Raw genomic sequence first — 27,456 nt, 5'->3', positions numbered from 1 at the left:
AGGCTGGGGTGGAAGCACAAGCAAAGGAGCAAATAATACCAGACATTTAAAAATCTAGTTCCATGTATGAATTCTGCAGTGCTGCACACCTGTCTTCCTGCATGTCCCTAAGAGGGCAGTTTCATAATAGAAACCCAGAAGGAGTCCTTAGGTGCAAAGGCTACAAGCAATTTCCATCCTTAGTTACATTAGCGTAACACCAGAGTTACCTTGTAATCATTCCCAGATAAACTGCAGTATGGGCGACCCGTTGAGGTCCTTGGTGCAGAGCCTGTGCTTATCTTTCCTTCTTGTGGGCCAGAATTCTGCACAGAGGACTGCAGCTTTGAGAAATTATTTTCATTTCTTCCCTGCCTCCAAGATACCACCACTTCCCTCTTTTCCTCCCCAGCGCATATTTCTGTGGATTAAATATAGCAAATACAAAACAAGTGCAGCACACACAAAATGCCATTCGGGGGAGCGCAGTGAACATGCTGCCTCTGTAATGTAATGAGCCCCAAGTGCATCTGCCAAATATTTGGACTGAGGTTCCAAGGGAGAGAGGGTGGTCTGTAGCACAGAGAAGCTCCAACCAAACCCTCAGACCAGTACCCCCAGGCATCTCTTATGGGGATACACGTTCCTTGTTGGTCCAGCCTGCCTTCACCTGGAGGTGATTGACCATTCATAGCAGTTACTTCCTCTAGCAAAGGTGAAGAGCAGCTTTGTGTGAGTGGATTTAAAATTAATAAATAATATGTAAAGCAAATAAGAAGTGTTTCTTTAGGGGTGTGTTCTGGCTTTTTGGCTGAGGCTAAATGACACCAGTGAAACCATGCCAGTTTTTGAACATCTGACCCTGTGTGCTATTTTCAGTGCAGTGATTTTTGAAGTGATTAATGACAACAACTTGGCACTACTCAGAGGCTGGTGTTGCTGATTAAGCTAACTCTTCCTTGGCTCACAACAGGCATCAGGAATAGACTGGGCAGGAAGCTCCCCAGAGTGACAGAAGAGGCAGAGCATATCAGGACCTCCCGAGGTGCCTTCGTTTCAATGGGGTAATTAGAAAAAAAAAAAGCTACTGACATCCAACTCCACAGCTGAGCTCAGCAGTGCTGGACTGCTCTGCCCCTCCTGTGGCTTTCTTTTTCTTTGAGAATATTTTTGTATGGATCCTTTTCAACATTCCCACTCCTCTCAATAAAAAAAAAAAAAAAAAAAAATAAAAAAAAAAAAAGAACCTCCCTTGTTAAGTGTGTGCTGGGATTGCTAGGGTGGCACTCCTTGCATGTGTTTGGAGGAGGATCTCAGAGATGCTATCTGGTTTCAAATCTATCTACATCTATAAAGTATCTCTCTTCTCCAAGACTCTCAAGAAAAGGAAATCTGTTAGTTCAGTGTGGAGACAGTGCTCCAAAACTCACAGGAGCTCTCAGCTGGCAAACTGCACTTCTACACAGTCACAGCAAACTGCTAAAAAGAGTATGGTGCCTTGTAGACAATATCCATGTTCACAAGAGAGCTCTTCCACTGCTCTGAGCTACCATGAAATGAGAAGGATGTGAACAAAGCTCGTTATGCCATGGAGCCTGAATGCTGGCCAGCCTTGTTAGCCACTGGCATCTTAATCACAAATTTGAGAAAGCCATGGGGCTCCTGCGTGAGATTTAATAAGCTCATCTCCCTGAGGTCCTGCAGGAGTCCTTGAAAATTTAATGACTGTGTTAATGACATATATTGAATATATTCATAGGGCTTTTAGCCATCCTGCCAAGCCCCTCAGAGAGGCTGTCCCTCTCTCTTCTGCCACAGGTGACTGTGACACCCCTCCAGGGAGTCTCCTGGATGCCGCTCAGGTGCTGCTGTACCTGAACCATAGGTGAACTCCTCGGGGGATGAGGAGAGTTGGGGGCTTTTCACTCTGGTATTACACAGCATGAAGAGAGGATCAGTTGCACAAAAGCTCATCATTGCAGGTCACTTCCCCTGGGCACAGGGAGGGCAGGAAGGCAGGGCTGGCCTGGGGAACAGCCTGGTGTGATGAAAGGGGAGCTTTTGCAAACCCTTGTGTGCACTGCTATAGGCACCTCAGAGAGCTGTGAGTTTTTGGGGCAGTATTGGGGTTTGCTTCCCAGGGTGGTAATTTCACCTGGGATTTTGGGCTCAAGCATTTATTTTGCTGTGCTATTTTGAGTGTCTTTTATTTTTGTGGAATGGGTTGTGGTTAATTGTAGGCAGGCTCACACAATGCCATGACAAGGGCAGTAAATCGAGGGCAGGGCTCTGGTTAGTGATAATACAGGAGCAGCCTGGGTGTTGAGCTCCCCCTCCATGGTGCAACAAAGCAGCACCAAGTGCAGGCAGTTTTCCCAGCAGGGCATAACTAAAAGCATCACTGTGCACTGGAGGAACCTGATCCAGGCCCATATGGGCATTTCCTTAGCTACCGGATCCTGGCTGGAGGCAAAGCTCAAGTAAATACCACTTTAATGGTAAGCAACTGCTGCAGGGCTTCCTCAGTGAACCTCAGTGAATCTTTGCTATCACAAAGATGAGTCTACCTGATTCCTGCAGTGGATTTGCCTCCTGTTGTCCTGTGGGTGGGAATGCTGGGCTGCGGACCGCACAGGCATCAGCCACACTTGTGCCCACTGCTGCCAGGCTAGTACCAGGGGACTGCCATGGTCAGAAAACAGCCCAGGTCTTCCAGCAGTGAAGGATCCCTATTTCCATGCCCTGAACTGGCACCTGGAGGAGTTTCCACCCTTGTCTTCCTTCCTTCTAGAACACATTCACTAATGACTAAGAGGAACATCAGGTAACTAGTTTGAGGAGGTAGAACACTAAATCTCAGAGAAGGCCGGAATAGAGGTCATTCAAACTGACCCAATTTGAGTACAGCCAGATGTGTTTATCCATTCTGTTTATCTGTTCAGGCAAGGACTGGTCACAGTGGACTTTTCCCCAAAATACCCATTTATTTTTTCACTCTCCATGGCTTCCTATCTTTCTACTTCACTTCTTGCCTTCCAACCTTTTTATCAGCTACTAGAACTCAAGGTATCATTTCCAAGCTTTGCATCTCTGAACTTTCCAACTCCCAGACTACCTGAATTAAACTAGAGTTTATGCCAATGTCAGCCCCCATAAAGTTATGCAGATAGCCTTTTATGCTCAGGATTTCCATAGCAGGTTTGCTTCACCTGTTTTCCAGCTGCCATAGATACAGGAATATCAGCATAAACCTTTGCTTCAAACCATTTCCCCGCTCTTGGATGCCAGATCAACAACACACTGCTTAAAATTCTATGTGGCCTGACAAGCCACCCTGACAAGCAATGCTGAGATATAGGAGAAATCCTACTATTGGGAAATCTTCCCACCATCAACTTTTTAGGGCCTCTATGACATTGTCTCCAACTCTCTCCCTCTCTCTCCCCACCCTCATCAATACACACAGACTGTTTTCGCTCCTCGCCTTTTAACTCTGCACTTCCTGACCCGGTTGTTTTGTGCCTGTCACACCCATGGTACACCAACCACAAGGCTTTGGTTCAGCATCCAGGCAGGCGGAAGCTCATTTCACAGGCAGCTGAGCTGTGCCTCGAATTATTAAAGGGGTGAAGTTGTTTACGCCACCCACTCACGTTAGCCAAGACATATTTATTTTGTGAATTTAATGATGGGACTGAGCAACAAAAAGCTCATGTTTCTTGGAACTTGGTAAAGATGCTATGTAAAACCAGGAGGGGAAAAATGTGTGAAAAGAAATGCAGCTTTGCTTCAGCCTTTGGTGCGACACTTGTTTTGCAAGCTTAGAAGGCGCCCCAAGCACACCTGATCAGTGGTTTCTCTCTGGCTTGTACATACCTTCCTCTTTTCTCTGAGGGCTGGTTAAATGCCACTTGTTTATTTGACCTGGATTTTCCCCTCACTGTTGTTATTATTAGTGATCTAGAAATATCGTCAACAGATATGAACCAAAAAAGCTGCCTTCCAGAAAGGGAGAAGGAAGCACTAAAAAGATCAAAGGTCTTTAGTTAAAAAATAGGGAGAGAACAAAGCAGAAAGTGTCTCTCATTTCAATCTTTTTTTTTAAATTTTTTTTTTGGGGGGGTCATGAGCTCAAACTTTTTTGCTTCATATATGGAGTGTGATGCTCTGTTAAAAATAACCCTCCAGCTGCCCACGACAGCTGGAAGTGCCAGAGCACTGCGGGTGGGTCAGTGTGGGGGCGCCTGGGGTGGGGATGGGCGTCTCACACTGACTCCTCTGACCACAAAAAGCTCTCTCCCCCGTCTGCATAACTCTGAGTCCACCCATGGACCGCAACCAAAATGAAGCAGCTGCGAGAAGCAGGTGAGTGGAGCATTTAGTGTAAACAGGAATAACAAAAATGTTCCATAAGACAGCACCCTTTTTTCCTTGCCATCCTTGTCCTGCATATTAAATAGGTCTGATCGTGCTCTTGCAGAAAGGTGCTTTAATCTGAGTTTATAGGCCAAATACCTCTCACTACAATCCATCTATCCAGATGAAGCAGACACTGTTGCCTTGGTGATGGGACTTCTCATCCTCTGGGCTGGAGGGAGTACAGCACACACTTTCTTCAGGAATGTGAGGTAAACCAAAAGGACAAGTAGGCCTGGTGGGACCTGTAAATCTTTTCAGGACACTGATCTGCAGTCTCCCAGCAGTCAGGAAGGAGAAGCTGCCATGCTTGATACATTGCAAGGCTGCTCATCCTTACAACAACCTCCCGAAGTATAGGGAACTGTATGCTGGATAAAAGGTAGCCATGTCAAACTCTTTGGGATGAAAACACTGGAAAAACAGTATCTCTGTATATTTCTGAGGTAGGCATCTGCTGGAATACCATACTGATATGAACATTTAGGTATCCTTAGAAAACATAATTCTCTTAGAGTTACACCACTTTGATGTACTATGTGGGGAGGGGTCATACCTGAGGGGTCTCACCAAAACAGGGCTAGCTACAGCATAGAAAGAAACCTGGTCCCGTGGGTCACAGCCAAGCTGTGACATGGCCACTGCAGTTTTATGTCCAAGAAAAGCACAGTGTCCAGTATTGCTTCAGGGAAAGAGAAATGTTGCTTAACCTGAATTGTTGCTGAATAAAGAGTCCCAACTATAAGTTAACATCCAAGGCTTTATCCTCAGTTTTCTCTAACATCTCTAACCTCACTATGTGCAGGCAGTGCACATAACCATGTACAGCAGCTACCTTACATTTCAGCTAAGCCTCAAAGCTGGTCCCAAACCCCAGAGCTAAAGCTCTTTTCTCTCTTGTAAAATACAGGCAGGCTTTGCCAGGATGTAAAGGCATCTGGTGCACTTTTTAAACATTTGATGCAGTTACTGTTCTCACAGGAGCCTTGATGGGCAGCAGTGCTGGAATGTATCTGTATGCCAAAAGGAGCATGTCAGTCCTGGGCAAGGAAAGGGCCCTGGGATTCTGACTCTGTGCAGTGCACCATCTAAAATACGGCTCTGGTCTACTGAACTGTAGCACACACTTAATGAATTTAATGAAAAAGACAGCATTGGTTTCCCCCACCCCATTTTTTGGAAACACTGATGGGATTTTGTGTGGGCTTTGACCTGAGAGGGAGGTTATGGTTATCCCAAGTACTACCAGAGGGCATATACAGGAAGTGGGAAGTGTGATGGGAGGTCAGTGAAGAGCAGCTGCATGAAAAGATCTGCAGTAATTCACAGCTTAATTTCTACTTTTCCTTTGCCTTCTCAGTTTGGAGAGAGTCATCAATGCTAACAAAATATTTGGACCTAATTCTTGAAGGAACTCCAAGCAATTTTGCCAACAATACTAAATTGAGAGGTGCTGTTGACTCCCTCGAGGGAAGACAGGCCCTGCAGAGACCCCGAGAAATTAGGGGACTGGGCAATCACCAAGTGTAAGAAGTTCAACAAGGGCAAGTACTGGATTCTGGACTTTGGATGGGGCAGTCCTGGTTGTGTGTAGAGAACAAGAGGCTGGACAGAAGTGCTGTGGAAAGGGACCTGGTTGATGGCAAGTTGAATCTGAGCAGTGCCCTGGCAGCCAGGAGGGCCAAGCCTGTCCTGGGGTGCATCAGGCACAGCATCAGCAGCTGGGCAAGGGAGGGGATTGTCCTGCTCTGCTCTGAGCTGGGGCAGCCTCAGCTCAAGTGCTGGGGGGAATTTTGGGTGCCACAATATAAAAACAACATTAAGCCATTAGAGAACATCCAAAGGAGGACTGTGAAGACGGTGAAAGGCCTTGAGGGGAAGCCGTATGAGGAGCAGCTGAGGTCACTTGGTCTGTTCAGCCGGGAGAAGAGGACATTGAAGGGAAACCTCATTGCAGGTACAACTTCCTCATGAGGGGAAGAGGAGGGGCAGGCACTGATCTCTTTGCTGTGGTGACCAGTGACAGGACACAAGGAAACTGCATGAAGTTGTGTCAGGGGAGATTTAGGCAGGATATCAGGAACAGGTTCTTCACCCAGAGAGGGGTTGGGCAGTGGAAAAGGCTCCCCAGGGAAGTGGTCACAGCACCAGCCTGACAGGGTTCAAGAAGCATTTGAATAATACTTTTGAGCACTTAAGTCATTCTCAGGGTATGACTCTTGGGGATATCCTGTAGAGGGCCAGGAGTTGGACTCAGTGATCCTGATGGATCCCTTGCAACTCAGCATATCCTAAAATTCTGTGATAAGCTGGCTATATTTGCTGACTGCTTGCAAATTGTACTCATGGATGTGTCTGCTTGATCCAGGAGCTCCTGCTGTGCTGAGCCTCTGGTCCTTGTCAGAGGCTGTGCTGGTGTGGTGGCACCACATCTCTGTGTGAGCCCTCAGCTCTCCTCCCAGGGAAACCAGGGTCTGCCAGGAGAGCTGACTTGTGCTCAACTCTCCCTCACTCTCTGGGCTTGGCTCCTCATCTTAGGCAGAGTCAGGTAAAATCCACACCATCACTGCAGGCTGCAGTAATGAGGGGAAGTCTAGTGCTAGTGGAAGGGATTTCTTTTTAATGAAATATTACTTCAGAATCTCAGGCACTTAGAGTCACTAAAAATTAAACAGCATTTTCCCCAAAGTGGGTGTTTTGACCTAACAAAATTATAAAATAACTAAAGACACTTGCTTTGAGTTAACATAGTGAATAGGGCTTAAAAGAAATTAAACCTATCACTCCCTGTGCTTTCAAAAGGCTAAAAGAATTTATTTTGAAACTTTTCCACACTACAGCTGTGCCATGTTCAACACTGATCATGTTGCAGAGGAGAGGGAGTTGTGCTTCACTGAACCTAAGCACAGTCACTTGCAAAATCTCTACAAAACCTCTGAAGGAGAGAGCACCATGCCAGTGCAAGGCACTGATATTACAAAACAAGGGAAAGAGCTAACAAAGTTTCTTTGAGGATGAACATTTCAAAGCTTTGAATACCTATTGCATTTTTGTGAGGATAGTTCTAGCCTGTTTTGTCACACCCAGCTCTATGACTTGCAATTTCGAGGTATAATAAGGAAAAACAATGCCTATTGAAGCATAATTAAATAAAAATTGTGGTATTATGAATAATGCTGAAGAAAATACAGAAGTTTTCAACAAATGTTTTGGTTTGCATGTGGGAAAATATCATTGCCATCTCATGGTCTATATCAATGGGAAAATATTTCCCCCTTGATCTTTCCCAGAAGAGAATTTAAAACTGTAATTTTTATAAGAGTTATCTTGGGAACTTTTTGTTGATGTTTCAGAAAACTTGAAAGACCAGAGGAATTCCAGGGAGCTGTAAGTTAATGTTGTGTCACTAATGATGCGATAGCCTGGCAGTGTCTTGGCCTCATCAAGGAATAGCTGATGTTGAAGTCATATAAGCAAAATTTAAGGCGATGGAGTACAATCAGTGGCAATCATTAGGATTTTAAAGAAAATAATTGCATTGATAGTATGCCCAGACTTTAGTAAGAAATAGAACTTTGTACTGCATGAGATCTTTACACACATAACCCAGCTGAGAAATCATCAAAGATGCCAGTTTCTAGAGATGACATACAAAGATTGGTTCTTCCTCATGGGACCGAACTATTTTTATGTCAGTGACCTGAAAGGGAACTTTAAACAGTGAATGACTGAGTATGCAGATGGCACAATGTCTGGAGAAGTGGAAAACTTCTAGGCTACTTGAGGAAGTGAGGTGATTAATCTGGTTTTAGTATGGGCATAGCTGGGAGCAAGGGAGATAAGCTATCCTGACAAGATAGCATTGACTTTGTCCTGAGAAATTTGACTCTGAAAGACTTGAGGCTTAAAGAGAAAAATCTGAGAAGAGCAGATACTCATGTGATGTTGCAACCTGAAAGGACTTCAGCAGAACCTTGAACTGATCCGGATATATTATATATATACTTAAAAAGTGTGAGTAAACGTATCATGTAACTTCTGGATTTGTTCCTGATCTAACAGTTTTGGAGCACTGGGCTCCATGCTGGTGTCCACATCTCTCCAAGGGACTGGTCTCAAAACCCATGAAAATGCTTAACAGATTATAAGGAAACATTGAAAACAGTCTGCTTGGCAAAGGATGAAAGTGGTCTGAATATTGCTTGTAGATAGTTATATGAGATTTCTATATGCACAAGCAGTAGTGAGATCTTAGCTCTCCTGGACAGGAGGGAAACTAACTCCAAAAAAGTGTATAGATCAGTGCTAGAAGAAATAAAATATAGCTGTCTTTAACTGTGGTGGTAGCTAAACCTTGGGATGAGTTAAAAAGGTGGACAGAGATTTGCCATCATCACTTTCCAAATCAAGGTGGATGTGGAAAATAATAAAAAATAGGTCATGCCCTAAGAGCTGAGGTCTGCACAGAGCTGGGAGTTTAGTGCCTGACAAGTGCCTCCATCTGGCCTGAAAATCTGCGTTTTGGCTGTGACTAAATTTTGGCTGGCGCCTAAGCCTGCAGCATGAGCGGGGCGGGGGCTGCCTGTGACCAAAACGGGCCCTGCTCCTCCCCGCTCAGATCCCACCCAGCCCGAGGGAGTGCACTGGGTTGTCCAGGGTCAGCAGTGCTCCAAAAATAGCGGCCAAAAAGTTAATGTTTCCTTGCTAACCCGTTCAAGAGAAAGCAGAGGGGACTGAAGGGGAAGTCTAGCACTGTGCCTGTGTTGTTTGGGCTCTCCAGCTGGCAGTTTTGGGAGCCAACAATCCCTCTGTCTGAGAGAGCAGCTGGGATACAACTGTTCCCAGTTACATGTAGGTGAGTTGAAGAAGATGTCACCAACTCATAGACTCGTGGGATACCTCAGGTGGGGTGGGACCTCAGAAGATCATCTATTCCAACCTACTGCTCCAAGAAGGGTCACAGAGAGGTTTTAAAAATGTTCCTGCCTTTGAAAAGTAGAGCCTCCTCTAGCTGTTTCTGGATCAGCCCTGCCAGAAACAACTTAGCTGAGAGGCTGGAACAGATTTTTGAAGTGGTGTATCATTCCCTTCAGATAACACAATTTATATGTCAACTAACCTCCCCACATTTCTCTCCTTCCCTTCTACATTCTACATTTCTGATTAAGAACATGGGCTAAAAGTTTCAGAAACAGCAAAGAAGCTTAAAAACCCACTGGCTCTTCAGAGCCCTTGCAAATGTCCATATCAAGTCAGAGCATGTGGATGATTATCCTGGGAAGCAGCATCCACTTGTGTTGAATGCAGGATGCAGCAAGTGCAATGGGGTACTTTCAATGCCAGTTGATTTGCCCACTGGCATGAGGTGTTTCCTGGACTACCAGGATTTCTTCTACAATGTAAATGCACTAACCTCTCCTGTCAGCAAATTCATTGCCCTTCTGAGCCCAGACTGGGATACAGGGTGAGAAGTGGGGGCATAGAGACGTGAGAAATGTATTTGAGTATGGAGGGAACATCATTGAGACTGCTTTCTTTTCTGAGCTGATGCCTTTCACTGGGGCTCAGATAACTTGATTTGGCACTATTCACTGCTAAGTTTTCCATACCAACCGCAGCTGAGCTTTGTTTAAATGAGGCTTGCTGAAGCTGTGCTGAAAGTGAGTTTAAAGGTTCACAGTCTTTGGAGTGGATCCAGGCAGCTCTTTGTGCCTTCAACTCCCTTAGAAACTGTGGAGGGCCGGGGGCCGGGAGAAGATTTGCATGAGTAAGTTCTCCCCTTGGCTCAAGTGCAAAGGGGAGCAGTGAGCAGCGGCAGAAATTGAACAGCATGGGCCAGATTCTTCCTCCTCCTCTGGGCCCTCTTATCTGTGTTTCTGCTTTTTTGACTTCATAGCATTCAGTACTCATGTAAATGACAGCATAGGATGCAAGCAACAGGAACCAAGCACCAGCAGAAGCAGTTTTGGGATAAGAAATTATGACACTGGCTTTGCATCTCAGGTTGTGGCAGCTGGAGAGGAGGACGCTAATTCTGCTCAGATAATTTAAGTAGCAGGTTACCCTTAGCCCCTGTAAAGAGCTGCTACCACTTTAAGCTGCACCTGTGGTGTTGAATGTCCAGTGTGCTGCTTCGCACAGTGCAGCCACACTAGAAAATACACTGGGTGTCCCCCCAGCTTTCTTCTGCAGTAACTTCCTTGAAGCTGCTGAACCAGTGTGAAAGTATTTTTATTGTATCTGTGATCCCTTTGTTCTCCGTTCTCTAAGGAGAAAAAGAGTCTGGTCACCCTGTGACCTTGAAGCCCACAGACAACTTCAGATTTACACAAGAAATACCACCCAGGCTAGTAACCGGTCTCTACTCTGACTAGGAGAAGGATTAATTTAATAAAAGATGACTTTACCTTCCCCAAAGGAATCATCTTCTTCTCCGAGTGCAGTCAGATCTTCTTGGGAGTGCTGCATCGTGGCAAGGACGCAGCTCAGGGCGCAGCCAGAGCCGAGTGCTTGAACCTGTTCCTGTGCTACAAGCTTCACTGTTTCCTTTCACCAGTTTCCTAAATATTTTGATGGTAACAGCTTCCGCTTCTGCAGTTACGAAAACAATCTCATTCACAGAAATGACACCTCCTGTTTTTACAGTCAGCCTTCGAGATGCGCTTTGAGGTGGGGTGTCCTTACTGCTGAGAGAGAAGTTGATTTTGAGAGCAGAGGAGGCAGGACAGGCTCGAAATGCACCCTGCCCTGTTGCTGAGTGCCATAACTGCGCAGCAGCGGCAGCCCTGTCAGCCCGGGGTGTTCAAAGTTTTGCATATGAATGGGAATGTTTTCTGGTGACGGAGGTAGAGCGGGCAACAACTCACCCTGCTCGGACTGCAGAGCCACCCCTCCCTTTCACCCCAGGGACAGTGTGACAGGAAGAAACCCCCAGGCTCTCTCACTGTCATGTGTTCATGGAACTCATTTTTCTTTTAGCACGGTGGCAGTGACATCACTTTCTCACCCATGCTGCAGTGGCCCATAGCAATGGACATGTGGACAAGCTGGAAAACTGTAGGTGATGGCAGTTGTCCCTTGGGCAGATGCTTTGGCAGGGACACGATTCTAAGTTACATTAATCCAAATCACAGTCTGTGGTGCACCACCAAACCTAAGGACCTTCCTGATCAGGTGTACAACAGACCAACACCAAAGTAAAGCTTGCTGTCTGTCAACAATAGGCATATTATTTGAGTATCTCTGTCACTACTAATTCAGCATCATATTGGTCTGTCCTGTCACTGTGTTTCTTGAACTTTATAAAGCAAGTTGACTCCTTTGTATCAGGTCCCTCAGTTTATGAGAGGACCTTAGCTACAAACTAATTTACTCTAAATTTGTACAAAAATACATTTGGCCTTTAGGCAGTGTCTGAGCCTTGCATAGTCCTGCTGCCTTAGTGTTCCACTCAGGGATATTTCATATATATGTCTGTCCACTGTGGGGCCTAGCACAGGCAGTCCCCAACAGCTCTGCTATCAGAAGTTAGAATGTAATGACAGTAAACCTGAACTGAGCAGCAATTACTCAGTCTAGTAATTGCACGTGTCACCACACCCTTGGAAGCGAGAATCCCAGCACAGCAGCCGTGCTCACTGCAGCTTCCGGCAGATGAGTCACAGATATAATGAGCTCTTCTCTCGTTATTATGTTGGGATTTTTAAAGCTCTACCAGTGGGTGTTTGCAAGGCACTGCACAATTTGAGCTAAAGATGGGACAAGTCCATTTGAAGCACCTGATTTCACCCCAGCCCAGTCCATGTTCATTAGCAAATCCTATGGCAGCACTTATGTTACCATAGGAAGATGAAAAGACCTGTCCCAGTTCAGGCACAGTTTTCCTCTGGGTGCAGAGTCCCTGGAAAGTGGTGTTGCATCCCACCTGCTCATGCCTTCCCCTTGCTGTCACACCAGGTGTCTTGGTTGCACAACCTGTGAGCTGCCGCCTTGCTAGGTTGGGAAGCTGTGTTTTCCTAGGTGGATGTGGTTGAAGCCAAGAGCATCCCAGGACTGGTTTTTAGTGGGGCATTGTGGTTTGCCTGCTGGGTTGTTCCTCTGCCACAGCAGCAAGATTCCTCAAGGAGTTCCATTCCAAACAGGCCGCCCTCAAACTTGGCTTTGCTTTAAAATCACATTTGTTCAAATCCCCATGGACATGACAGCTTGGCCTAACAGGCAGGAGAAGAGAACTTGTTTCTGGCCCTGCCGGACAGCCCTGGGGAAGGCACTCCTCCTTTCTAACCATCCTCCCTCAGTCTTTTTCTTGCTCTGCTTATTTGAAATTATTTTTTCAGGCAAGGACCGTCTCTGATTAGATGGTACTCAACAAAAGCATCCCTCTGCCTCAGTACAGCCCACCTGCCATGGTGCTGAGTAGTTGGAGAATGTGATGAAGTGATGAAGAGAGAAACACCATTGTTGAGTGATGAGGAGAAGCAGATAAGAAGAGGGGATCAACGGGAGAGAGAGGGGTAAGAAAAGAGGAATAGTAAGAGACATGAAAGCTGCAGAAGAAAGTCATCAGTCTAGAGGGAAGGGATGCTGGCACAGGAGGCTGGGACTTCTCCAGGGACTGCCCCGGGACTCCCAGGGTCAGGGCTGGGAACCCCTGGGCTTGCAGAGACTGGGGGTGCCAGCATGTGAAATGACTGCTGGGGGTGAGGGAAAGGAGAAGTGCTGAAGGAGAGATAGCCACAAGGTGTATCTTGTCCTAAAGCTTCCCAGTAAGACCTATTCCTGGCAACGGGCAGCCACTGCCCATGGTTTCCTTCATACAGCAGGAAGTGGTTGGCAGAAATCTTGAGAAATCTTGTAAAGTCAATGGCTAAACTGCCCCAGGGTGCTGTGGAGCCTGTCAGTCTCTGAGGACTGGGGCCAGAAGAGGCTTCTGCCCTGTTAAGGAAGGTTTTTGGGCTTGATTAGAATAAGTTGCAAGATGAACAATGCTACAAATACAGATGTGAATACTCAAATCAGAAAGACATCCCAGCAGGAAGAATCACAGAGAAAATACTGCAGCACTAACTCTCCTGCATTGTTCTGCAATTTGAGGTCATTTGTAACTTGGGCATAGGAGGTTTTAGCCATTTGCTGCTTCCTTCAGAAATGTGAAGGAGCAAGCCACACTGTCCTGGATATTGTGGCAGCTCTCTTTTATGCTGCATTTCCCTGGGACTGAAAGCTATTTCCTTACCCACTGTTTTCAGTCAGCCTCTCCGGATGCCTGTTACCTTGACACCCCTTTTTCCTTTTATTTTCAGGAATTAAAAGGCATCAAAAGCTGTCCTCTCTCCCGAAAACAACTGTCACCAGAATTAACACACCAGTCGGGCTAGTGATGAATGGTAATGACTCAGCCTCTGCTGCAGAGTTGCTTTGATTCGTTCCCGTTTGCCACATCATTCCCTTGACAGCAGCCTCACCTGCACTGCTCGCAGCATGCGATGTTCCTCCAGAGACCTGTTCCCCAGGAGAGCACAGTGCCCTTTCCCTTGAGCCAGGCTGAATTAACACAGACAAAAACAATCCACCTCACATGGATGCCCAGCTTCCCCTTCCCTCTGCACCATCTTTGCCTTCAGGGCAACAGGATTTTGCCCCGGCTGTTTGTCTTTGCTGCTTACTGATCTCAACCATCAGCCTAACACAGCCACCTCCTCCCTGTTTTGTAGCATATCTGGGGTTTTTCCCTTCTGTACCCACAGGAAGTATTTTTCCTCATACTTATTGAGCTGCTCTGAAACACAGTAAGTTCTTTTCACCTGTTGGCTCATAAAGACCCACTCCACACCAAAAATAAAAGCCCTCAATTTTTCATCCACTGCAAAACTCTCATGTGCCTATTTCTCATGTAACCACATCTGATGCTGTTCTCAGAAAAAGCCACCACCCATTTTCTAAGAATCTGTCAACAAAAAGCAGGGGAGCCTAGGGAAATGTCAAAAACAAGGGTGGATCAAGCAAAAGGAGACAACTTCTACAGCACCTTCTTTAAATTACTCCAACCTTACTCTTGCCCTGGAGCTGTTTATTAGGATTTCTGATCCAGGAGAAAGTGTTCCGGTGTTTTATCTCCAGATACAGGACTAAAAGCCATTCCTAATGAAAAGGAAGTGTAAAAAATTGTGCCATTTAGAAGTTTTGGGGATGTTTTAATTCAACCCTACCTTAAATTACCAACAACTCCACAAGGAGCAGGAGAAATGAATTGGCCATTTTCTGTGTCTGAAACACCTCTGCCCCATTCACATCTCCTCCTGTTCCAGCACTGGAAAGATTCTCAAGATACAGAAAGTTGCAGATCATGAGGGTAGTTAGTGCCCTGCTTTGTTCTGAGGCTATTTTGGGAGTGAAGATTACATTTGATGGGATAATCTACATGGAAAAAAAAGGAGGGGAAGAAGTGATGAAGGAAGGGCAGATGACTCTGAGGTAGAGACAGTATGAAAGGGAACGTAGAAAAAGGTGGCTGATGCTGGTCAGTTTGGGAAAGTGAGTGTTCATATGCATTTGGAGTACCTGTAAAAGTTTTGCTCTGGACATTGCTGAAGTGTCAGTCCTCCTGCAAAATGTGTTCCTCAGAAACCTGATAAATAGAGTTACAATGACTCGTCTAGTTGTAAACTCATTTGCAAGTTACAGGGACTCCAGGGACTTAGATAATGTTTAGACAGTCTGTGTCAGTGTCTGAGTGAGCTTAGTAGAATTTTTTTCTTTCCAACTCTTGAAACTTTTTGCACTTTTTTTGCCAAAAAATCTAAGCACTCTTTTTTTTTAATTTTTATTTTTATTTTTAAGTAGGAATATTCAGTTCCAGAGTAAACCTGGAAGAATTTCTCCCTTTTAGTGTCCAGAACAAGAGTCAGCAGGGCAGGCCAGTAGAAGACATGACTCACTGCACACAACTTCACAGACCTTAAGAGCTCAGTGCACAAATCATCACAAGGCTGTGAAATATACACCATGCATTTCCAAGCGCTGAAAAAGGGGCTGGCTCCAGGAACCATTCACACAGCAGACAGGACAGTAGTTCCTTAGGAGTCCTGTAGTACATTAGCCTTTTGCTCAATTCTCCAGCAGACACACACTGCAGTGAGCAGGAACCATGGCACACAACCATGGTGTTGTTTGTGATGTTGGTGCCCTACTGGTGTCCATTCATGTTCCCCACCCTGCTGTCAGCAGAGAAACCATGGCATGCCCCAGAGGTGAGTGGCATTTGTACACTCAGGTGTGACACTGCAATCTACAACACCTAGCACATCCCGCCAGCACATCAAAGGCGACTCTGGCTTCCTCCAAGACAGCGTTTTGTCATTCCAGTATCACTTGGCTTGTTATATTCTCATAGCAAAATATTATTTCAGTTCAAAGGAAGGAAGCAAACCATGCTGGATGAAACCCCTACAGAATTAATATAATCTTGAAGATTGTACTCAGTTAAGTAGCTCCCAAGTGGCTCATTATCAAAAGATAAGAAAATGGTCAAGCATGATTTTGCGGGGCTCGACCTTGGATCTGGTATTATTCAATATATACTTTAATATCCTAGATGATATTTAATATCCCAGAATAGATATGATCACACTCATTACAGATGCCAGGCTCCCAAGAACATACACTGGAGGACAGAATCAACATTCAAGCTTATAGTTACAAACTGGAGAAGCAGTCTGGAAACAATTAAATGCAAAAGAATGATCTAGGAAGTATTATGCTCCAGCAGGAATAATCCTTATAAATGCAGGCTGAGGGATGGCTACTTTAATAGCACGTTTTTAGAAATAAGGCAAGACACAGCAAAAGGGATTCAGCAACAGCACCCAAAACCAGCAGACAGCTTGCCATCAGGTGTGATCAAAGGCAGAGACACAAAGTATTCAGGCAGTGTCTGAGGTTAATAAGGCCACTGCCAAGGCAGGACACCACTTTCTCACTTCAAGGAGGATAGAGACTGTTGGGTGATGTTCCTGAGGGGAACAACCAGACAGTTCTGAGGGTTAGGAAGTGGGAAATAAAGAAAAGATTGGAGAGACTGTAGCTACTTCATTTGAGGGAGAGAGAACAAATACAGGAGATAAAGAGCAGTACTCAAGCCCTCTTCTTCACCTTTGTTGTGAACAAGGTGTCATGAAGTGAGGCTGCAGAATGGAGGAAGCAAATGAGGAGGCAGGTTAGGTAGCAAACAAGCAGAAAATAGGAAGAAGTAAGTTTGGGAAAACCACCTTCCAACAGCCAAGACAGTGAAGCTGCAAAAGACAGTGCTTGGGTGAGTCAGTGCTGAGTGAATCAGAGTGCTGCTTTAACCTACAAAGCACATACAAGGCTTTTGAAGAACAGAACAGAAAAGTAGCAATTGGGAATAATACAAGAATGGTTGATTCTGAAGTCTTAGGGGAGGGCAGTGGGAATACAGGATCTCTTGAGGTTAGACTCGGTGCTGTTTTGCTAGAGCAGCTATTGAGTAATACTGGATTTCTACTTGTTAAATTTATTTCTCAGTGACACTTAGCCAAGTGCTAAATTTTCCCACTGCTTGAGGGGTCCAGCACATTCCAGTGGCTCTTTGCTGGGATGGGAATACTTTTGCTGTTTCAAGCAATTTAAGTATCCCTACTATGTTTCTCCTTCTGTAAGAAATCTTCATGTCTGGTCGCTTTCGTGTTCATTCTTTTTTCCTAGTTCTTTTGTCACCTATTCCTCTGTTATCCAGTGAGGTCATTGTCATCAGCAAAGAATTGAGGACGGTTTTTTCATCTTTGGATTATTAAATCCCACGGGTTTCTATCAGAAGTACCTCAGGTTGTTTCTATAAATTGTTAAACAGAAGCAGTCTGAATGCTATAATATGGGAGCTTGCTATCCCCAGAATAACCAACAACTATGCTCAATCTTGCAAAGCATCAAAACCTTATGTCTTACTAAGAGTCAGATATCAATTATACAATACTTTTATCAATGTGAACAAATTTTAAAATTGACCCAAGAGGTCTAGACAATATTCTAGTGCCTATGCCAAAGCCACAAGACCATCTCAATTTTCTTTACCATAATTTTTGTTAATAATACTTTTTTTCTCCAATACTAACTATCGTGGGTGTTGGAGGAAATAACAGGCAAGCAAGTCATCTCATTGTTCAGCTGTATGACTTCCACCCTAGGCAAAGGATATTGAAAGGTGATTCACAACGTTATTTTAGTAATATTTCAAAAAATATATTAGTTCCCCTTCTTTTCCTTTAGGTAGATTATTGGAAATGGAGTGAAAGCCTGAGGTAATTTATTTTAAACTCCCAGGGCACACCATCAAACAAATTATGTCTATGGATGAATGCCTTTCCTTCACATTAATAATCCCACTTGTGGACTATTCAGTTTCAGGGCCTTTACTTCATTGTGTAATAGTGCTTCCAGTTTCTCCAGCTACTGGAAGGAGTTCAGGAGCTGGTCTTCTCCCCTAGTCTTTGCTTCTCCCAGCTCCAATCAGCAGTGTTCTTTCTGCTTCTGGAAGATTGTTCTAGACACTACTGATCTTGGGTATTTTGCAAGACAGTGTGGGTTTTTTTCCTTTGCCAAAGGGTTTTTTTAAAAGACATTCTCCTATATTCTGGTAAACTGTGGGTCAGATGGGCAGCTTCAGTTGTGAGCTGGCTCAGACCCTGCCTGGGGTTGCTCCCAAAGGAGCAAGCATGCATTTCTCTCAGGCAGTCTGACTTAGCTGCTTCCATCTCCAGGACACTGCCAAGCCTCAGCATTTCCCCCTTGCCTACAATGCATTTTTCTCACCAGTCCCTAAAATGCTATAAATTCCTGTTTAACATCTCTCTTGCAGAGCACTTAGCAGGGGCTAATGGACATAAGGAATTGTGGTTGCAAACAAAGCTGCAAGCAGGAGTATGAAATTCAGGCAGTGTGAAGAGTGGGCGCATAGACTGTGAGGGTATCAAAGCCCAGGAATTCCTTTGTTTGGGATCCCCCTGCCCCCCTGCCCCCCCCCCCCCACCCCCCCAGCTTGAAATGTTATTATGGCACAGCAACACAATTAAATTACTTAAAGAAGCCAGATGTCTGAGACTTTTGCTATGGGATACTTAGGATTGAAGGGATAAGGGAAACTTGTTTGTATGAGCATGGTGTGTGGATGGAGTCAAATGGAGGACCCATTGGTTCAGTGGAACTTAACCCTGCAAAGGGGCTTCAGTCTCAGCAGTTCAAATCTTGGGCAGTGGGACTATGACTGTCAGAGTGGCATCTGAGTGATCAGGTGGGAAAGTTTCACTAACACAGATTCTGTATCTCCAAGAGCTGTAATAGCCCTAAACCTTGAACTTCCTGTTTTGTAGGAAGGCATCACTTCATTGTAGCTCACACAGGTAATGACAAAGGTGGTGTAATATCAGCTTCACCAGTGAGGTTGTTTGGTTTCAAGCACAGTCTGTTTTCTGTGAAACTTTTGCTGACACTGGCCCTGACTTAGGCCCTATCTCCAGGGCATGTGTCCCTGAAACCTGGTCCCAGGAAATCTGAGCATTTAATCCTAAATAGTATCAATTTGAGTACTCAGGCTTTTGATCTTTCCCCAGTTCCAACCCATGAACTGCAGGTGGCCATGGCACAGCTCAGCAGTAGAGTTGAATTAAAATTGGAGCACCTTGGCTTTAGAAAAACAAGGAACTGTTTCCAAAGGATGGATAAGCTTTCATATTGCCTACTGTGTACGTGTCAGCAGAGGAGAACACTTTTATTAAGGACAAAAAAAAAAGGTTAAATTGAGATAGGCTTATTCTATTCTGTATTTCAGGTAGCTTTTCGAGAAATTGTTCTGAAAAATGTCCCCGTTTTGTGTTTGCAGCTTCTTGGTACATTGGTAGCACTCTGGGATCGACTTCTCCGAATAATTGCAACAGCAGGATTTACTTCTCCTTTATCTGAAGCCCTAGGAAAAAAGCATAGCTGAGAACGGAACCTGTGGTAAAGGAAATCGCCCTGAAAGGCATCCCCACCCTGTTTGCCTTCCTCCTTGAGCAAGTGGTACAGGGCATGTGCAGGGGCTGGATGTGCACAGGGCTGGTAATAGCTCTCCTAGAGGGAGAAATGCTTCATTTTTGCTCCTACAAAGTAGGACAGAAAAGAGAAATTTTTTTTTTTAAAGTATTTTTAGCATAGTGTCTCCTTCCCCCTTTTTGTCATTTGTTGAAGTGATTAGCAGCTCATAAACAGTGTAATGACCACAGCAGACTTATTTGGCATTTTTGGGTTTGGTTGCTTTTAACTGAAGAGTAACAGTTCTCTCTTCCCTGCATAGCACAGGGGGGCCAATTGAAGGAATGTGGACTTGAGGTCCTTCAAGAGAAAGTGGTTCACTGCTTTCCACATCCACATCTCTCAGGAAGAGATTCTGGCAGCTGAGTGGACAAAAAATGATAGCATTTGTAGAGTATCTTAGAATGAGGAAATCTCTGCAAACATTTGCATGCATCTGCAGTTCTCTACCCTGAAAATAAAAAGGAAGCAACAAACAGATTTTCCACCTTTAAATAATGGCAGTTGTTGGCCATGGTATCCCAAACAAACTTCACTCATAGAAGGTACCTAAAGCCTTCCATTGTCTGTACATGGCCAGGATTTTGGGTCCCTCCTGCTGCGTTGCTGCACTGATGCTTAGCTCTTAGGGGAAGATGAGCACCCACTGCATCAGTGATTCTTCAGCAGCCTTGATTTTGCTAATCAGCCTGTCTTTCATCCCGGCCTTGTTTGCTGAGAGAGCAACTTCAGAGAGAGCAGTACAACACAAAAAGTAAAAATAGCAGCTAGTTTCTGCAAAATGTGGCACTTCATGCAATTACTTTTCTTCCTGTTTGCATCTCCTGAATTTTCTTTTTCTATCAAGTTTAACTCTTGTTTAGAGACCGCACACGCACATTTTGAAGCCAGTATGAGGTTCTTCTAAACAGCAGTGTACTGTGGAGTTAGTTTCTCACATAAACAGAAAATGGCTCAGTCTGATGTTGAGTTTAAGCAATTTACAAACAGGCAATTCAGAAATAATACTCATGGATGATAAAAAAATAATATAAGCAGGCCAAAAAGAAGGAAAGCCAGAAACAAACAGCATACCCCTGTAGGAAGGGTCTTTCTTCTGTGACAGGACAATGTTATGGTTAATCCAATAGCCTTGACACATATTTCAAAACTGCAGGAGAGACAAGAAATTAGTGATAGCAAAGTAGTGATCTACACTGAGTGACAAAGCAGCTACTGTGGAAGACATAACTGTATGCCCTACTTCATGCTCTCTGCACAACGTGCTGCAAAAAACACTGTGAAAAAAAATGGGAGTGAGGGGGAAGTATATTGTATTTCTGTTTGACTTCACAGTCCTAGAGATGGGCAGAGAGATGATACTGCTCAGAGAGCGTAGCGAGGACAGAGCAAGAGAGTGAGGAATGGTGGTGAGCCTTGCCCATGACACAGCAACTCATCTTTGCCATCACTGTGGTGTGGCAGAGCCCCAGGAAGAGCCTCTCTCCACCCCTCAGAGGGTGTCTTCCCCTTGCCACAGCACCCTTCCCTCCTGCCTGACCCTGGGTTGGTGTGCAAGGGAATGGTACCCCTCCTCCCTTCCTCTCTGCAGAGTATGGCCATGATGGGAATAAATCAAAAGAAAAAATGAACTTTTTTTTCTCCATCATGCATCTTAGCAACAGCACCTACACAAAGATCTAAGTATAAGATCTTTTACCCCCCACCTTTCCAAGCAATTAGCATGCTGAAATGCAGAAAGAAACAGGATGGCAATGTCAAAACTGACACGTAGGAAGACCATTTCCTTTCTGCAAGGGTTTCACAGTGTGGACCAAGCTGGCCGAGAACAATTTCTGAACCTTCCTCCTCCCCGTGGAGAATTGCCTCTGCAGCAGCTTTGGTAACCCTCCAAAACTGCCTGCTTTTGGTGACTGGCACTCTCCTGGTAGCTGATGCCCAGAAGGTCTCATATTTTCAAAGTAAGAAACCCCAGCCCCCACGGACTGCTCTCTGGTGAAACTAGGTTGCTTAAAAACATCTGAGAAAGGTGGAAAAAGAAGGCTGCCTGTTTGAAGTAGGTAGGCTGTCTTTTGGAGCAGAGCAGAGAAGAAAGGCAGCTGGTGACATATTCAGTGCAGCGCTGGCTCCGTCTGAGCCTTCTTTTGTCGGCCAGATTTTAAATTAATCTCAATCTGGTCTCTGAATCTTGCTGGCAAGTTTTCTGGTAAATTTAAGACTTAGAAGAGACTAAAGAAAGATGCTGGCAGACAAACTTATGTTAGGGTTTCCAGGTGTGGCCAGCATTGCCTGAGAAGCTATTTGTGAAAACAGAGGCTGCCGTGGGAAACATGGGGGGATCTCCTCCAGAGCCACACACCTCCTCTGTGCAGGGGGAGCAGGCAAAGCCCCCTGGCTGGAATACAGCCAGGCCTGTGCAGCTGGCCATGAACCAAATCTGGTTACTCTCACAAGCTGATATTCAGGGCTTGCATTTTGAATAAAGAGTTGAGTGAATCCAAGCCCTTTGGGTTTGCTGTGTCTTCCTTCCTAAAGGTAAATAATGATGCTTTTTTTCCCTCTTAGCATTCAAGCAATGTTATTTCCACCCAAAAAGTATGCTGTTCCAGCCTGCAGATGATGAATGGAGCAGACAAGTTGCAGGGAGGATGTTGCTAGGGGCAGAAGGGAACTGGAGGTAGGAAAGAAATACCTGAAGGAAACTCCTCATACATGTATAAGCCTTGTCATACATGAAATCTCCACAGAGTTTTAATCTTTATTTCTTCACATTAATTGATATTTTCCCTCTGAGTGCCTTGTCAGAGTGATAGCCTCTCCTTGCACCACTAGGCTGGGACACTGCCTAATATCAACTCACCCAAACACCTCTACCCAGAGCGCCCACTTCTTCTTGTGCCACACCTGGGGATTAGTGACGGATTAAAGCAAAGCAAAAGGCCATCTCTTGAAGGTTTTAATGAAATCCCCTCTGGTTCCCACTTGCTTTAGCATTCAGTTAAGCAGTCCATCACTGCTGTGTTTGCAGGCCTAGCCCTGTAAGTGTGCCTGAATACAGCTGCTTCCATTTGTAGGCCAAAAGCAAACTTTTGAGGCAGACAATAAGCATCCAATTAGGACATTAGAGTAGATTGTGTTTTAGAAAATGCAGTTAACTTGTGGAATGAATCACTGAATTTGAAGTTGCTAGATGATTTTTTTTCCTTAGCGGTCAAGGTTAAGCATAAGAAGAAAGAAACTGAGTGTAGGAGGATCACAAAATATGTTAACAGCATAACAGCAACAGAAGGACTGACCCAGCCCTCTGAGTTTGTGGATTTTACTTTTTTAATTCATTTTTGAGAGTGAGAGTGAGCTACCGGAGTAGCAATACACTGAGCTTTCAGCCATGCTCTCCTGTTCCTTCATCTCTCACCTTCAGTCACAGTCAAGTGACTCTGCCTGGCTCTAGTGAGCTCCAGCAAGCGGGGGTGAGGAATCTTTGCTTGCTCAAGCCCTCTTTCCTGCAAACAGGGAAGGCAGAGCAAAGCTGTGCTGCACAGGATAGCCTCCATCTGTCAGACCTGAGTGTGGGTGAGCTGTCACCCCTCAGCCCCATGAGCAGAGCAAAGCCACCTGAGGCAGGGACACGTGTTCCTCAGTGGCTGGCTCATGCTGGTGGAGAGGACTGCTACAAGAGCTGGGGAGCTTCTGTGATCCAGTCCCCAGCCCAGACTGCACTTCTTTAGCTGGCCTTTCCAAACATATACATGACAGTAAAATTACATTCATTAAAAAAAAACACTTGCACAAGCCAGAAGCAAAAACGTCACCCAAACACTCCACTGCACACATTTGTCCCTTTGGGGATGGGAAGCAAAATTAAGGGGGGCTATGACAGCTGCCAGCCACAGTGCCTGCCGTGCCCCTGGAAGGTGCACTTGCCATGGGGATGAGCCCAGCTGGAAACCTCAGCAGAATATAGACTACAGCTCCTTGCAGGCTTGCACTGTACTCATTTAACCTGAATTTGAGGGAAGCATACTGAGCAAAGCACTTTGCATAGGAGCAGCAGCCCATCCTGAACATCAGGGTTCTCTTTATCTTCCATTTCATAGCCAGTGCTCAGGAGATCCAAGCATACCCACTGTGGGCAGTGCCCACTGCCTGTGGATAGCATCACCTCCTGATCTGTGCGCAGGAAAGGCATCACAAAGCAGAGCTGGACACTTCTCTTGCCTGAGCTACATTTAAGATGGTACTTTCTGTGCTCTAACAAAAAGAGGTTCCCAAGAGCACATAAATATATTATAAAGCAGCCGAACACTCAATAATTAATTTTCAGCAAGGAGAGGGTTTTATTTCAACTGGAATGACATAAAAAAGCCTTTTGGATTCTCACAGTCTGTTGATTCAGTCCAAAGACTGTTGTGCAGAAGGCTCAGACAAGATGACCAAATCCCCATGCACTGACACCCTGACTATATTTGGGAAAAATGCAATTTTCTGTGCAGAAAATACAGAATACACCAAGCAGCAGATCTCTTTTCAGTCCTTTCCTCTCACTTTGCGACTAGGAATGGTCGTCCAGGTCTTTCATCCTTTCATTCAGAGTTGCAGCATCCCAGAGGATCATCCCACTCATTTCCACCAACAGTGAGCACTCTGCTCATACATGATGTTGCTCCTTTTTCATATGCAGTTGACTGGTAGTTGGGAAATTGAGTATTTAAAATGTATTATGGCAGGAATGGTTGATTTATGGTATTGCTGCTATTTTGCAAGTGTTTGGAACAGATAAATAATTCACTTGATTAATTACCCAAATACAAATGGAAGTTCATGAAGGATTTACTGTCTTGGGACAACTGACTCAAGTAACTCTACCTAGGGACAAATAACTCTTTTCACCAGCACTTTGTGGGGCAGAGGGCAGTGAAGCAGCTCTGCTTGTGTCAAGAAGATGTCTACATGCCACAGCTAGTTTAAGAGAGCCAACAAAAGACATATGAGATTTGCTGAAAATACACAAAACCTATGATCAAGGATAGTTCTACAAAGCTGGTTGCTATGAGAACTTTTCTGCATGCAAAGTTACATAGGATTCTCACTGAACAACTTACAAGCTACTTGTACTAAATTTCACTCCTCATTTATTGTCTTTCTTCGTTTCACTGCTCGAAACCCAACATCAGATAAATGATTGCCTCTACACAATGCATTCATTTTGAGACTGTCTTTTTTAGTGCTTCCACTCTGTTGCTTTGTCTGTCATCCCTGGCAAGTCCTGCCACAGCAGTATAGCTCAGCATCAGGGTGATGGGGCAATGCACACAGCAGCTCTTCCTTGCACAGGCAGCACCTCCTTGCACACCCCTTCCTCGGCTCTGCCCCACCAGACCAGCTGCCAGCAGTGTGTGCCAGGGATAGACCCACTTGTCACCTACGGGGCTGAGAGAGGCACAAGAAAGCTGAAACAACTATGCAGCCCCCAGATCACAAGCTAAAAATACCAATAAAAGCCAGCTGCACTGTCTCCTGGAGCCACTGTTGAGGCTGAAGACAGGGAGTTTTCATGTGATGCTGGCATTCTCTCACCAATTTATCCAGCAGATGTGGAAATCAGGGATGGGGAGGCTCTCTTTTTCTGACCATGCTGTAATTAAAGTGCAGTAATAAAAGCCTAACTGCTGTGTGACTGTGGGCCAACAGCTGGGTTGGTGCCTCACAGCAAGGACTGAAGTAAGCTCGTGCTCTTTGCCCAGCAAATCCAGGAGCAGAACAGGGTGTGAGGTGCTCCTGCTGGATCTCACTCCTGTTGTTTCTGTGTTTCAGAAAAAACAACTTCTTTGCAGTTGTTCTTAGCCTGCATATGCTTCTGGTGGGAAGAAGCCACCTCTATTCCATACCAGCCTTCTGTGAATTTTTATGGCAGCTATTTTAGAACTCATTTCAGTGAGTTTGCTCAGATTTCTTGAGTCTGAAATGCTATGTGTTCCAGTAATAAGGATGCCACTCATAGCTAGAAGCATTTTTCCTACATTATTTATTCATTATTCTATCTGATGAATGTGGGATGTGTTATAAATCCATGGTAGGAGATCTGGAGGTAAACTCATTTGCTTTTAGTACTATGTGATTAAAAAGAGACTCTCTGCTTGCGTAGGCAATGAAGGTATTGAATTTCTCTTATCACCAAGATGGTGAAAAACTTGATTCCTTTCATTTCCTCCATTAAGGAAGCAACAGACTGCCAGCACAAGCATATACAGTGTGATCTATTCAGAAGATACAGAGTTGCTAGACTAGATATGTTCTCATCACTTGCAAAACCAAGAGCCAGGAAGTAGGCATTTAAAGGATAACATCAAATATTTAGGAGATAAAATCTGCACAGAGTGTAAAATGAAAGATTTAATCTGAGTTTTACCTTAAAGAGTTGGGTTTGTTTTCCTGCCTAGTATCTGCTGCTCAATTTCAAATGAAATGTTAGAAGATATTATATTTGGATACAGGCAGTATAGAGTTCAAAATTTCCTGGTTCAGGAATGTTGTCACTCAGAGTTTTGTTTCGGTCTGTGACAGAAGAACAGGCATTAACAACCAGATGAGGCGGTCAGAAGTTTCATGCAGGTTTAAAAGGGGATAAATGAACACACATCTTCCAGGTTTCTTTGTAGTCCTAGAGCTTCACCCTTCCCTTCCAACAAAAGACCCCATACCAAAACCCCACAAACCTCAGCCCACTTGATGAAACAGCTGCCCTTTCTGAAGGTGAGCATGTGGCTGGCATTCAGGAACTGCAGGGTGACAGAACTGCATGTAAAAACAGGACTGGTGTGCTTAGTCAAGGAGGATATCGGTACCTGCAGGCAGTACCAAGACTTTTGCCTGGGCATAGAATAGAGAACAAACAAATGATGCTGCTGCTTGGAGCACTGCCAGGACCTGCAGAGAATCTCAGAACCACAGAGATGGGAGGAACAGTCAGATAGGCATGACCCAAATAACCAAGAGATGGCAAGACTTTTAGGCAGAAGGCAGTTCTTTTGCAGATGGCCGATGCATTCATTCAGTAGTCAGTCACAGGCTCTGGGAGGCACTGGAGTTGCTGTGCACCAGTGTCCCAGGGGACAGACTGTGTAAATGTACTGATGGGAGCAGGGCTAGAAAATGCCCCACATGCCTTCAGTGCTTGCTCAGCCCTTCTGTGCTCAGCCCTGGGCTCTCCCTCTGCTCCTCTGCTGAGCCCTACAGCCCTGCTGTCACCTGCCCTGGGCAGAAACACACTCCCAGGACCAACGACTCAGTGGTAGTTGTTTTTGCCTAAAGCTCGCCTCTGCTTTGCTTGCACGGTTTCACTTCCGATCATGTTCACAATGTTCTCTTTAATGCATTGTGGCACTTTGTGTCTCAAAGTATTCCTTGCACATCTATTTTGCTGAGTATCTTAGTGCTGAGGAAAGCACTAGTACAGGAAGATCTGAGAGTATAACGTCCTTTATTCAGTTGTCCCTGGAGGCTAGGAAGCCTTCGCATTCCAAGCTGCACAGAAATAGCTGCTTTCAATGGCCTGATGCACCAAAAATCCATTCTGGCTGCTGGAGTTAAGGTGTCTTCTCTGCTCCCAAGCCATGGGCAGGCCAAGGAACCATTAGACACAAACCACTGTAGATGAAAACTGAGCAAACACTAGTTCCACCAAGAGCGGTGCACGTGCACACAGTTGTCAGCATTTTGGTTTTGGGCTAGCCTCCTGGCTTTTCCTGAGGGTGAGGAAGAAATCCTGGTCTCCCACTCAGCTTTTGCCCCAAGCCCATCCTGGCACTTCTAGACACTCTGCAGACCGCAGACAGCAAAACAATCCCTCAGGCAGAGGCTTTCAACAAGGTGCCAGTGCCCTCAGGGCAGTCCAGCAGTGGTGATGGCTGACACAGCCACCATGTGAAACCTCACAACCTACAGCAGAGAGGAGCAGGTGAGGCTGCCGAGGGTCAC

At 45.2% G+C, this 27,456-nt stretch overlaps 1 protein-coding gene across 3 annotated transcripts in view; it reads right to left on the bottom strand.

The window, feature by feature from the left end:
• RIPOR2 (RHO family interacting cell polarization regulator 2) overlaps positions 1-27,456 on the bottom strand; it is a 107,917-nt gene that overhangs the window by 57,486 nt on the left and 22,975 nt on the right. Inside the window, exon 1 of one of the 3 annotated variants that reach the window (XM_030265877.4) lies at positions 10,803-11,173. The exons of 1 other annotated variant lie outside the window; for it this stretch is intronic. In XM_030265877.4, coding sequence (XP_030121737.4) covers positions 10,803-10,863 — 61 coding nt within the window. In that variant the 5' untranslated portion in view covers positions 10,864-11,173. Of the gene's footprint in view, positions 1-10,802; positions 11,174-27,456 lie in introns of those variants that run through there. One more of the 3 variants, XM_072924454.1, reaches the window with a different exon arrangement.

Source organism: Taeniopygia guttata, chromosome 2 (genome assembly GCF_048771995.1).
Source record: "Taeniopygia guttata chromosome 2, bTaeGut7.mat, whole genome shotgun sequence".
Classification (NCBI taxonomy): Eukaryota; Metazoa; Chordata; class Aves; order Passeriformes; family Estrildidae; genus Taeniopygia; species Taeniopygia guttata.
Note: the sequence above shows the minus strand (reverse complement) of the source record. Positions and strands in the feature narration are given on the sequence as shown.